At 40.3% G+C, this 13,742-nt stretch overlaps 1 protein-coding gene across 4 annotated transcripts in view; it reads right to left on the minus strand.

Annotated features, from left to right (window-relative positions):
* Positions 1-13,742, minus strand: part of TLL1 (tolloid like 1) — a 121,614-nt gene that overhangs the window by 44,508 nt on the left and 63,364 nt on the right. For 3 of the 4 annotated variants that reach the window (XM_083631108.1, XM_083631105.1, XM_083631106.1), the window contains 4 exons: positions 12,532-12,649; positions 4,880-5,058; positions 2,781-2,886; positions 1,286-1,410 (listed from right to left, as the gene is read on the minus strand). In XM_083631108.1, coding sequence (XP_083487234.1) covers positions 1,286-1,410; positions 2,781-2,886; positions 4,880-5,058; positions 12,532-12,649 — 528 coding nt within the window. Of the gene's footprint in view, positions 1-1,285; positions 1,411-2,767; positions 2,887-4,879; positions 5,059-12,531; positions 12,650-13,742 lie in introns of all 4 variants that reach the window. The other variant, XM_083631107.1, reaches the window with a different exon arrangement.

Here is a 13,742-nt window from a genome sequence, read left to right on the forward strand (position 1 = left end):
TTTAAATATAGTGAAGGGGGTTATAGTGCCTTATTCACAATTCCTAAGGACTAACTTCAGCATTTTTCATGCCACAAAAACCTTATTACTTACTTACTTACTTACTTACTTACGTACTTACATACAGACACAGACATACACAGAGAGAGAGAGATTAAGAAACTTTATGAAGTTTAACACAGCTTTATATTGCCTGTATCGCCTGGTTAGATGCCAGTTCTTCTACCATGAGTTGTTTCTTTGGCATGCTTATATCACACATATGCCTTGTGAATTGTTTATAATAATTATCAGAACTACTGAGTGGTGCAAAAAAAAATATGTTCCTGAAGGGGAAAAAATACATAGCTGAAGCTGGGGGATGCCTATCTTCTTCCCTCTCTCTCTAATTGGTTCCTCTAAAACAGACAAGAACTAGCAGGTGTGAGGAATTAGCATCACACAAGACATGCTCTGTGTGCAGAGGCAAGGGCTGTGGGCAGGAAAGAGAAGTCACACATGGACAAGGGTGAATGGTGACCAATCACATTTTTAGGAGGGGAGATTGTGAGAAGATGCTGTTCAGGCTTCATGGATCTAGGACAGGCATAAGCAAACTCGGCCCTCCAGATGTTTTGGGACTACAACTCCCATCATTCCTAGCTAACAGGACCCATGGTCAGGGATGATGGGCATTGTAGTCCCAAAACATCTGAACGGCCGAGTTTGCCTATGCCTGATCTAGGAGCTAGTTAACTGATCTGCAAGAGAGGGAGAGTGGCCAAAGAAATAAAGTTTTGGACCAAGTGACCAAGGTACTATCAAGACTCTCTGCAGCAAGAGTTCCAGACCAAGCATGATGGTTATTGTATAAAGAATTCCTGTACAAAGAGCTGTTCGGTGCAATTGTTTTGCAGGGCATCTGGATTCCGCTGCTGAGATATGTTAAACAAACCCATCATTCATCTAAACATAGCTCCAGGCTTAAAGTACAATATCTTAAATAAGAACTGAGAGAATGAATCATGTTTTTTCCCACTTCCTTATCCAGCAAGTGAACAGCTACAGTAGGCAAGCACAGAAATGCCATATGAGTCAGTAAATTCAGATTCAGGCCATTCATACCTTAGTGCCTAATGTCCCAGAGCTACCACACTTTAAAATGCTTACGATCTCAGCTTTCAAATATGCGTTAACTGCCTGAATGAAAACCGATTAGAAACAGATTATTCAAAACTATCCGTTAGTGCTCATGAATTCTGCAGGAAAGCATGCTTTATTGGGCATATGTTTTATGGTGCGGTACCTGGACATCTGTACAGCTTTCTTGCTTGTGCAATATCTCCTTTACTTAATCTTGTGCGCTGACCAATGGCTGGTCGGATTCCATTATCATCACGGGAAGGAAGGATGGTGTCCAGAAACATGCCCCTAAAAAAAATTAAAAAAAACAAGAAACCCAATCAGGTTTCATATCAAACTAAGCTATCAAAATCTAACTTTTGCTTATGTACATTGCAATGTTCTTGGCCAAATTAGATCTAAAAAAATATAATAAATAAATAGCAGGCATAATGGAAAACTCGAGAGTGGCTTGTTTGATTAAATTGGTTTGTTGTTGACAACCATGCAACAACAGTTTGGGAAACTGTTCTGCTCAAGTCCCTGTTCCTTAGCAAACTGTCAACAATTCTGAACATCAGTTGATATCGTGCAATGAAATTAAATTAATATCAAGAGCAACATATCCCACACTAAACTGTTAGTTTTCATATAATTAGTACAATGAAATCTGCTTCAAATGCTGCTTTTGCTTTTGAGGAACCGTAATCATTTTCTTGTTCCCAATCATTTCCACAACTGCTTGAATATATGCAAGGTAGATTATGCTTATAGACTGCTTCGATCAGGTGCTGTTCACCATGCTAGCATACTTTATTCTAAGCATTTATTTGTCAATGCAATCTTTGAAAAGGGTCATAGGTCTATCAGAAAACTCTTACTTTTATAATCATAGTCAACGGTAGATGCAATCTTTTGAACTCTGGTGGAATTTATTATGGGGGGAAATCAATACATAAAAAGCCTGCCTGTCTATGTGGGGGGGGGGGCCACATTCAAAAGACATGCATAAAAGAACAAAGTCAGATTGATTCATCCTGTTACCAAGCACCATGAGTGCTTTCTGAAGGTTTCATTTTCCACCACAGTAATCTAAAAATGATCAAATTAGTGTCACTCACAATTAAGAAAAGATCTAATCTCTACGAGTAACAGAATTTCTAATATATAATGGCTGGGAACATTCCACATTGTTCCTGTTACTGGCAAAATGTTTTATATAGTAGCCTGGAATAACCTTTTTTCACCTTAGCACCTTTACCCCTTGTGTTCTGAGAAGGTTTATTCTATTTTGCTCCCTCCTAGTGACAAAATAGGACTTGTTCCCGTTGAAGGTAATGGCTATGATCTAGCAACCTAGCCCAGGAAGTTCCCCATTGTCTACTATGAACAAGAAAACTCTGAGAGCAAGGGAGCAGGGTTTTTTTTCCTTTTTCTTTTAAAGTGGGGATTACTGTAAGACAAGTGTAAGAAAAGTCTATCAATGATCATTATGAGAACATACTTATAAAATAATCAGACACATCTAAGAGAACCATTTTCACAACTATTAGCTTGAGGAGCTACAACATGATAAACCTCTTTGGTCAATTGCCTGAATCAAAACTACTACATCTATAAAATATATACACAAAGAAGAATGGAATTAAAAGTCAAAAGGTATAACCTGAGACTCCAACCTTGAGAAGGTGTTCCTGGCATAGTGCATAATGCTATCAAAATCATATGGCTCCCCCAGAGAATTCACTTCTCCAGGCTCCATCTTCAAAAAGTTGTACTCCTGACCTATAATTCATAAGCAAGATCTCATGTAAGCCTTTCCTAAAAAGAAAGAGAAAAACAGAAGAAAACAGAAGTCCCAGCCCTTCTACTTACATACAGTACTGCTGCGCATTCACCTCTGACAATGCATGAGTGAATATATCCACTTTGGAGATATTTAGACCTCCTCAGAATTTGAGACAACCCAAAGTGGTCTGAGATGGAATGGGCTGATCTTGAGACTTTGGAACCACCTCAGGACTTTTGTAGGATGTTTTATTTTTCTGGCCCAATACAATGCATTTTAGTATCTTCTGCAAGCACATCTAGCCTCTCTATAACTGGACACATTAGGCAGAGAGAAGGGGAGGCAGGAGAGGAGTTTTACCCTCTATTCTAACTTTTCCTCTATCCATTTGTTTGGAGCACTCAATGGTGTTTCTGGGCAACCTTGACCAATTCCTGCCACAACATTGGGATCTAAAGGTGAGTTTTCACATCTTACAACTATTGCAGAGTACTGGTGTTTTTTAAGGTTTTGATGCCATGCCCCTCAGGAACAAATATTACATTTATATGTCAGACTCTCAGGTATCACCTGTTCATAACCTGGCAAGTTCGCCTTAGCCATTCCTCATTCAGTCAGAGAAACTCAATACTGGTGAAGCCAAACGTTTCTGCACAACTATCAACAGCTTTTTGATTCATTCTTAATGCAATCATTCTTAAATATCAATTTTTCCTCATGAATCAAATTATTCTTTTAACAGTCCTATGAAACCCCATCTTACTGTGCTACGTGCTATGCTGAATAGGAAGAAAGCCAAATGGAGACAAATATTCTGGGACTACTTTCTGTCCTTATCTGACTCATTCATTATATATTCTTAATGTCATGTTTGCTACTCTGACTGTTGCTGTGGGAACATAAAAATCAAGGTTTTTTGATGCTGTTAACATAATGTGGAACTGATTTTGTAACCCATTCCTACACTCATTATTATTTATTATCTACAGCATATTTTTAATTTTCAAAGGGCTTTATCATCTTCATTGGAGCCTTGTACTACCATGTATGAACATAATTTCAACCATCACATAGTTTCTCCTCACAACCAACCCTTTTCCATATTCTACTGGCTGCTCCTATTCTTCATTTCCAAATATAGAGACATTTCTCTCTATGCACCCAGGACATTCAAATAGTTTCTTACAGGGTTTAAAGATGTGGTTCACTCACTCAAGTGTTAGAGACAAATAAATCATCTGCAAAGATGCCTAGGGGCACATACCTTCAATATTACCAAGTAATAACAACAACAACAGCTTTTTCAAACAAGGGTAAACTGCCAAGCAGGCAGCTTGGGGCTATGGAGACTGCATAAGCTATCAATTGCTTTTACTAAGTATTCACTGTATTAACACAAAGTACCTTGCATAATAGGGACGCAGGTGGCGCTGTTGGGATGCGGGTGGCGCTGTGGGTTAAACCACAGAGCCTAGGACTTGCCGATCAGAAGGTCGGCAGTTCAAATCCCCACAACAGGGTGAGCTCCTGTTGCTCGGTCCCTGCTCCTGCCAACCTAGCAGTTCGAAAGCACATCAAAGTGCAACTAGATAAATAGGTACTGCTCCGGCAAGAAGGTAAATGGCATTTCCATGTGCTGCTCTGGTTTTGCCAGAAGTGGCTTACTCATGCTGGCCACATGACCCAGAAAAACTGTCTGCGGACAAATGTCAGCTCCCTCAGCCAGTAAAGCGATATGAGCGCTGCAACCCCAGAGTTGTTCGTGACTGGACTTAACTGCCAGGGGTCCTTTACCTTTACCTTGCATAATGCAAATGTCTCATATAAACACCCACTCTGATCAGCACAGCTGAATTTTGCTGTTTTAGCACTATCCAGTTAAACCAATGTGCAAGAACCTCAAGAGCCGCAAGCAAATAAAATGGAGCAGCATTTTAAAATATAAGACACCACACTAAAATATAAGAAAGCACACTAAAATGGTCTCACCTGGCTGAATGTTTTCTCTTATGATGGTTACATGATCATCTCTATCTGGTCTTGTGTGTTCATGCCAAAATCCTATCACATGTCCCAGCTCATGAACAACAATTCCAAATTTATCACAGTTCTTGCCAATAGAAATTGCCTGAGGGCCATTACCCCTTCGGCCTACATAAGAACAGCACCTGTAATTTAGAAGAAGAACACAGATGAAAACTTATGTGAATATTGCTCGTTGCCAAAAAGGTGCTGCAATTTGCATTTTAATCTTCTGAAAATCATTAGTTTTTCTGTGGTTTGTCAAGAAGATTAAACTTTGGCTCTCTCTCTTTTTTATATAAAAAAAGTAAACGTTTAATTGTACAATTTTCTTCTTGGAGTTAGGGGTGGAGGTATAAGAAGCATTTGTTTTTACAGCATGAACGCTTAAAATCATATGGTCCTTGAGGAGGTCAGCCAAAATTAATTCAATCACCAGCAAAAGTAAAAGACTCACAAAGGAAAGCATTTCTGAGGAAACAATGGTGCAACGTCACTTCCCCCTCAAATTCTTTATCAGTTTAATGTGGGGCTGCAGATACATTTAAATATTTTTAACACCTAGTGATTTGAAAGTCATTAAATATGCTTTCAAGTTGTGGAGTATTCCAAACTGTGATATAAAACATATTTATAAAAAGAAAGCCATTAATTATTATTTTTTCTAGTCAGTTCTAACACAAACCAGACATGATGACAGGAGATTCTGGTGTCACTTAAAAGCTTTAATAGTAGCTACCATTGATGGTAGCCTGAATAATTTTTTTGTCTCTGTGGCTCTCTGGGAGAGGGGCTAATCATTTCTTCCTGTGCCAGTTCACCAACTAGAATTCCTCTTGAATTTCCAGGTATCATCTATGATGTTTAGATGCACCTTTTGCCAAATATCTTTTTTTAAAGCATAAAGGCCCGGGGAATTCTGGATGGTAGTAGATTTAGCCAATTTTTTCCCATTTACTTATATTTTTTATACCACTTGATAAAACCTCTAAGCAATTTAGGAGCACAGAGACATGACTAATGAGACTGAAACAATTATTTGCCACAGAGGATATAAGAAGGGTTGTATCCAATTAAGGCCAACTCAGAGTAAACCCACTGAATCCAATGGACTTGTGACTTATGACTCACTTGTTCATTGATTTCAGTGGATCTGCTACGAATGTGACGCAGCAGAATACAACTTTTAAAGCAATGGACTTCATCTGGCAATTTGGGAGACACTAATGGGTGAGGGGCTACAACAGCAACACTACAAATAAATATTACAAAATTAAGAAATGTGTCCCCAAATACATGTTGAGGTTGAAGGGTTGGAAGTCCTAATCCCCTGATCTTTGCTGCTGGAGGGGTTTAGGATATGGCAGAGGTGGTCATCTGCCAACATCTGCTGGTTGTGGGTGCTCCGGAGGCCCCCAGGGAAAGTGTTGCCATTATGAAACTACAGACCATTGTGTTCCCACCAGCGGCATAAACCATAGGGCCTTGAACTGGTGGAAGGCAGAGCAATGCGGCCCATGGATCTACCAGATCCTAAACTGATCCCTCCTGCTGAGAGTGACGCAATTCAGAACCCTCATCCGAAGAAGAAGAAGAAGAAGAAGAAGAAGAAGAAGAAGAAGAAGGGCCCACATCATCTGTTGTGGCCACTGCAAGCACAGGGCTTGCTCAAGTTTGGAGGACTCTGTTAAAAAGAATAGCAGTCCCATGGAATAACTTTGGGCCCCAGGAAGTCAATGCCCATACCACATTCTCTGAACTCTGCAGTGTACAGGACAATCTTACAGTGGTTGAGCTGCTGGTCTGTAGCCTCCCCAGTTTTCTTTGCTTCTGAACTCCTCCGCAATAAAATCACAACGCTTAAGTATCTACACACGTAGTGTTCCCTTAAATTCTTCCCTCAAGGGTTCTCCTGACTGGGAATCATATTGATGTGGCAATGCTCACAGAAATGATGAGTGACAACCTTCTGTATTGGCTTGGAGCAAACTAATCCTAAACATCACAGAAATAAAACTTGGAACATGAGCAAAAATGTGATAGCCGGATTATGTGGCAAAAAGATTCCATTAGAATCACATTTTGGATAAAATGTTCTGAAAGAGGCTACTAGTTCACATGATTTTTGAAAGATGCCTAGGAAATGCCCTTGCCTGAGCTCACCTCCACCACACTACAAACTGCTATAGAATATAATTTTGTCTAAAATACGATGATTCAGTGAATTTAAAGTCCTCTTGGTGTCAATGGACCTTTTTTAAAAAATACAGTTTGACTCACAGCTTAAATTGAATGAATTAAATACATATATTATGTGTTTATATAATTTATTATGCAAGCAGGATCCTTTATATATAAACTGAATATTTTTAGCCCAGAGTAGGCATAGGTCTGCATAAAAACAAGCTTTATGAAAACCCACTTTGCAAAACAATACTCTTTTAAAGCCAATGGGTTAGTGAAATAGAGCTCTCTGTTTAAGACAGGGGATTTAAATCCTCTGAAGATAGTAACTTATGATCAGCTTCTGACCCATTTCAGCAATCCACTGCTTTTTAAGGTCATGTACGTCATGTTGGAGTGGGGGGTGTAAAGAATTTAGTGATAAGCACCACATCTGAGGAAAATTATTTTTCCTTTTTCCTTTTTTTCCTTTTTGAAAAACAAAAGTTAATCATTCTAAGTCTGTGCTACATATAATCTCTTCTTCCCATCTGTTCAGCCCCAATATCCCCACCTGCTCCCCCACAAGTGTCTTGCTGCTCTCTGTAGATCACCAATGAATACATTTGTTACCTTCTAATAGCCCTGTAGATCCTAATTCATAAAAAGCTAGTTAACCTGCAACCTTGGCATTATTAGCACCACGCTCTAACCAACTGAGCTGTCCAGGCAGGAGAAAACAAGTAAGGGCAGGGCTGGGAAAGACTCATTGCCTGAAACCACAGAGAGCCGTTTCTAGCTAGTGTAGCCAACGCTAAGCTGGCTAGATCAATGGTCTAACTCAGTATAAGGCAGCTTGCTATGTACATATGCAGTTACATTACTGAAAAAGAACTAAATATTAGAATACAGTGGTACCTCAGGTTAAGAACTTAATTCGGTCCGTTCTTAACCTGAAACTGTTTTTAACCTGAGGTACCACTTTAGCTAATGGGGCCTCCCACTGCCGCCATGTCGCTGCCACACGATTTCTGTTCTCATCCTGAGGTAGTCTTAAGAACTTTGGGTAAAGTTCTTAACCCAAAGTACTATTTCTGGGTTAGTGGAGTCTGTAACCTGAAGCGTCTGTAACCTGAAGCGTCTGTAACCCGAGGTACCACTGTATTTTCAAAATCAGCAGTTTCTTAATGCTCATCACACTTAGGGCATTTTAGGTGTTTCATGCCGATAATTAGTTGTACTTCAAAAGAAAGCAGCCATCATCTGCAACAGAGTCTTAAAATAACTGCCTTACTATAGACTACAACAGGGTCATTGGGACTCACTGCTTGAAGCGGCCTGCCAAGAACATATCTGATTCATCCAATTAAGTGCCTAGACTACCACTAAGACAACAGTACTGAGTCAAAGGGTTAGGAATACAAAAGAGTGATGCTCGAAAAGAACACTGTGGTCTGTATCACTATTGTGGCCACTTCTGCTAGGTGTGCTTGGCACATAGCCCAGCAATCCTCTGCAAACCATGCCAAAAGCCTGACTTTCCAGATCTTGATTTCTTTAATCTTTATTGCACCAGACAGTAGTTAAAGGCACTAACTATTTATGAATCTCTAATTCCATTTAATCATTCTAGCTGATCAATAATGGCAAGTAAAGTGCAATACCTGACAGTCTGAGAGAGCGCGAAACATTCTAAAGATGACATTAAACTTGCTGTTTGAGTAATATATATTTTTCATGCTCCTGAGAGTTAAAAGCCTAAAGATGGGCTTTAAGCTGATTAGAGGAATTTGGAAACAGAACCAGGTCAAGTGCTTAGTGTTTATTTAGGCAGCTGGACTGTAAAAGGTGTGATAGTCTAAAGCATCTTATACAATGACAGCAGAAGGCTAACATTATATGAACTGAACACCCCCTTGCATGAGCATGATGACTCGAAAACCCTTCCATCTCTAGTTGCAAGACTATTCACAATGCAAAAGTCAGTTTATGAGATCATCTAGCTAGTCATGTCGTTAATGACAGTTTGCAGTTTGCCTTTAAGCCAGAAAGCAGAACTATTACTCTGCATATGAAAATTCAGAACTAACTTTGTTTTGAATAAGTAAGTCTTAAGATTGTTTGTGAAATACAGACTTTGCCGTCAAAATCACTGTATAATCAGATCGTGGATGAGGGAGATTTTATTGTGGGCCGACCTGGCATTCAACAGCAGCAGTTGCAGACTGGAGGGGCTGGCACATGGCACATGGCACAGTCACTAACAGCCTGTGCCGGCTGCCCCCTACCTGGCCTCCTCCTCTTCCCACACCATACCTCCTCCTACCCAGAACCACTGTAACTGGGCCTCCCACTGCTCTCCCCCACTCCTTTCCTCCCAGGCACATCCCACAAAATGCCCTTACACTAAAAATAGAATTTTAAAGGATATAAACAAAACAATTTAAAAGCTATTTAAAAGAAGAAGCCCACTCTGCTGAGCAGCAGCACCAGTCCTTATAAAACTTGTCAGGCCCTGCCCTGGGCCAGGTGGATTGAGGCAGGAGCAGGGCCCCCAGGCTCTCAGCAGCGGGAGGTGACCATACAGGTATTGTGGTCCTGAGTTATTTAGGGCATTCTATGCCACCAACAAAACTTTGAAAATGGCTCTGTACCTAACAGGCAGATAGTGCAGCACTTTTAAAATAGATACAGCATGTGCATGAACAAGCATTGCTGCCAGATTCTGTACTAGCTACAGTTTCTGAACTAATCCCAAACACATTACAATAATCCAGATGTGAGGTCACCAACACATGAACCACAGTGGCTAGGGTATCCTTGTCCTGATAAAAACATCACCTGGAGTTGGTTATAGGAACTCCCTCCATCAAGGTGATTTGAGCCTCTAGTGACAAATATGTGGGATAAATATCAGTCTCGTATAACCAGCATGCTTAGCTCTACTTAATGGATGAAGGGGTTAAGGCCATAGAGTACACAGTTCTGTCAGACTTAACTAAGTCACACCCCCTCACCTTGGGATGAAAGTTTACCAAAAACCTTGTTTCCTCTCTCTTCCACCATGTGAATCCAACCAGAAAGGACGTCTGAGATAACCGCTCTAAGCCCAGACCGTGTGGCTTTAGCAATTCATCTTTGTGTTTCTATATAAATAATTTAGAAACATTTTACCACTTTTTGAAACTAAGTTTTGCTGCCTGTGTTTTCTTGTTACTGTATGGGAAAGCACATGAATCTGACCTTTGGAGGGTTTGTAAGTATTAACTGATGACACTGCAACCCAAATCTCCTAATAAAGGCTCTCAAGAGTTTCATATAGATGTTGAAAAGCACTGGAGACAAAATAGTGCCCTGAGGCATCACACAACATAATTGCCAGGGGGCAGGCACATAGGGTTATATCTAATATTAGTCACAGCCAGAGGAGACTTATTGAAATTAATGACATGACTAATTTAGGTCAATGAATTTCATTGGGTCTACTCTGAGTAAAACTAAACCGGCTACAATTCATAGTCACCCAGTGCAATTCACTGAACCTGGCCCCACAAGTAGCAGTAGAGCCACTATAAAACAGTGCCCCCCTCCCAACACAAAAAGATAGTCCAGATGATACTGTGGTCCATGATATTGAAAGTCAATGAGAGATTGAGAAGAAACAACAGGATCACAGCTCCCCTGTTCCTCTGTCAAAGAGGTTACTCTAAGTAATTATCATTGGTAGGTGGAGACTATTAATGAAACACACCCCATGGTTTCAACTTCTAAATCAAAATTATTCAAAGGTGGCACTAGAATTCCTATTTACCTAGGAGAGGACCCGGAGAGTGCACCATATCTTAGATTCCACTGAACAAGGGATCTGGATACTAAGAACTATGCAACTAGTTCTGCAAAGCAAAGAGCTTTTTCAAACAGCCAGCCCTGCATGTTACATGGCAAACCTCCTGAAAGCAAGGAAGGGTTCAAAGCCATTGTGATATGACACAAGGTTTGCCATTCAAATGGGAGAGAAAAACTAAAATCCCACTGGGTATGCCCACCAGATAGGGTTGAAAGGGACTAGCTCTTTATACCCTTGCAGCGAGCAGGATATCTAATTCACATGTGGTATACATTGCAGGGTAGTTGCCCTAATAACAACTATGAGTACCACAGTCTTGAACTAGTTTTGACACAAATTCTCATTACAGCACAAGGTGCCATCACACATCCATTCTTTTGTAACCAGCATTATATGCTGCAATATGTGTAATACAAGGGGACGTGGGTGGAGCTGTGGTCTAAACCACAGAGCGTAGGGCTTGCCAATTGGAAGGTTGGCAGTCTTGAATCCCCACGATGGGGTGAGCTCCCGTTGCTCAGTCCCAGCTTCTGCCCACCTAGCAGTTCAAAAGCACGTCAAGTGCAAGTAGATAAATAGGTACCACTCTGGTGGGAAGGTAAACGGCGTTTCCGTGTGCTGCTCTGGTTCGTCAGAAGCGGCTTAGTCATGCTGGCCACATGACTCGGAAGCTGTCTGAGGACAAACGCAGACAGCTTCCTTTACCTTTATGTGTAATACAACAATAACAGTGACTTTGACAAGGTTTAAAGATTTCCTACAAAAACATGTAGGAGAGCTAAGTGTAGACCACATGGGGGATGACAAAGTTTCATTTTCAACAGAATTGACTTCAAAGTGTATGTATGCTTACAATACTGATAAATGTGCCTCAGATTCACTAACTGATTTCCCCGCCCACTATAAAGGCATATTTAATTACGGAAAGCTGATTACATACATCAAATGACTACTGTGAGCCTTATTCAGAGCTTTGTGTGTTTACCAGTTGGTGTCTATAAAACTTTCAAACGACATAGAAACTTCAATTTCTTCAAATTCTGAGGTAGCTTTGTACATACAACAGGATACATGTAGAAAACTGTTTCAAGTGTTGCAATGAATGGTAAAGTCATTCTACACATGGAAGCTCCACATACATCTGGAGCATTTGCATACTTGGAAAACCTCAGACTCGGGACTTGAATTTACATTATATTTTTTATATTTGGCTTCAGATAAATAGTAATAAAACTCTTTTCATGCACCATATGCATGTATGATGCACATTTGCAAAGAAGGCGATGCTGCAAATGAATATTCAATACACAAAGAGGGGATCATTGTAAGTATCTTTTAAATTTAAAATACACACATGCACGTACACATACTTTTTGAAAGGACTTGGCTTTCCCCTAAGTCATCTCACTTGCTTGAGTCAACTGAAGCAATTTGCTCTATGCTTAACTTTCTGCAGTGCACCATCTCAACTGGCGCACTGTGATCAAGGCAGAGAGTGTAGATCTGTGTGCCTTGCAGCAAGAGGATGGACGATCTTCTCATCCGTTCCAGTTGTGTGCTTCTAAGCATACCACATGAGTACATTAAGCATACTTTCACACCAACTTACCCACAAGGCCTGTATGTAAACACAATGTAACTTTCTTCGTCACTTCGCTCAATGAATGTAACGCAGGTATATTTTTCCCAATGCCGCATTGCCTGCTTGAACATTGCTCGTTGACTGCCTGGAATCAATGTTTGCAATGAAATACACAAATGATTTTTAGAGAGAGAAAATGTATCCTGTTTCACGCCAACAGCATTCAAGTAAATTTGATGGTTTTGAAAAACACTTGCACTTGAAACAAGCAAGAGTGCTTCAAGTGCAAAGTAATACTGAATGCAGGTTTTGGGAAATAAGCAATGAAAACAGTGATGGGCAAATAGTATAAACTTCGCACAGCAAGGGCAACATTTTCCAAAATGCACCCCAATATGCACACAAATCCTACAAGGTGAATTCATAACACTACGCTTTTTCATTACTTCTAAGTTATATCCAACAGTGGCTTTGTGCTAGCAGAAGTGATTTTCTTGTCATCCTAACCTATTCAAAAGCTACGCTTGACAGCTGGGGGATCCTCCAGAACAGCACAGGATATGGCATAGAGGGAGGATATGGCATAGAGGGCTACAACTGGTAGGAGGGATTGATAAAAATGGGTGCGTTAAGTTACACGAGTGGAAGTGCTTCCTTTAGCACAAAGCCACCAATAGATACAGCCCTGTGTTCAGAAAGAAATGGGTGAAATGTCAGATCGACTCTTCACCCCAGGTTTGAACATCCTGTGACCCAGAAATGCAAAGGCACAGTCCATCACCCACATCTTGTCAAACGTTTGATAACATATTGTCTATGCAAGCCCCTAAGTTGTGGAACTCACTCTCCACAAAGGTATTATTATCATTATTATTATTATTATTAGAATTTATATACTGCCATATACCTGAAAGTCTCAAGGCGGTTCACAGAACAAAATCAAAATATAAAACCACAAAATATCTAGCTCCTTCACTACAGAGTTCTTGGAGAATGCTGATGGTAGAGTTCTTGATGTATGTTTTATGATCTATCCCATTTTTTGTGATTTTAAGTTACTTTAATCTGTTGTAATGTGTTTTAATTTGTGGTTAATAATAGTAACGCCCTGCCCACCCCACCTCATTTTACAGTGCAAGGCAAGCAGCAGAAGAGGTTTATTGAGCCACTGTTGGAACATCACACCTGGAATGGCTTAGGTTAGTGAGTTCCAACTGGTGCAGGTGTGCTGCATGTTG

Source organism: Podarcis filfolensis (assembly GCF_964270895.1).
Source record: "Podarcis filfolensis genome assembly, chromosome: 9".
NCBI classification, from domain to species: domain Eukaryota; kingdom Metazoa; phylum Chordata; class Lepidosauria; order Squamata; family Lacertidae; genus Podarcis; species Podarcis filfolensis.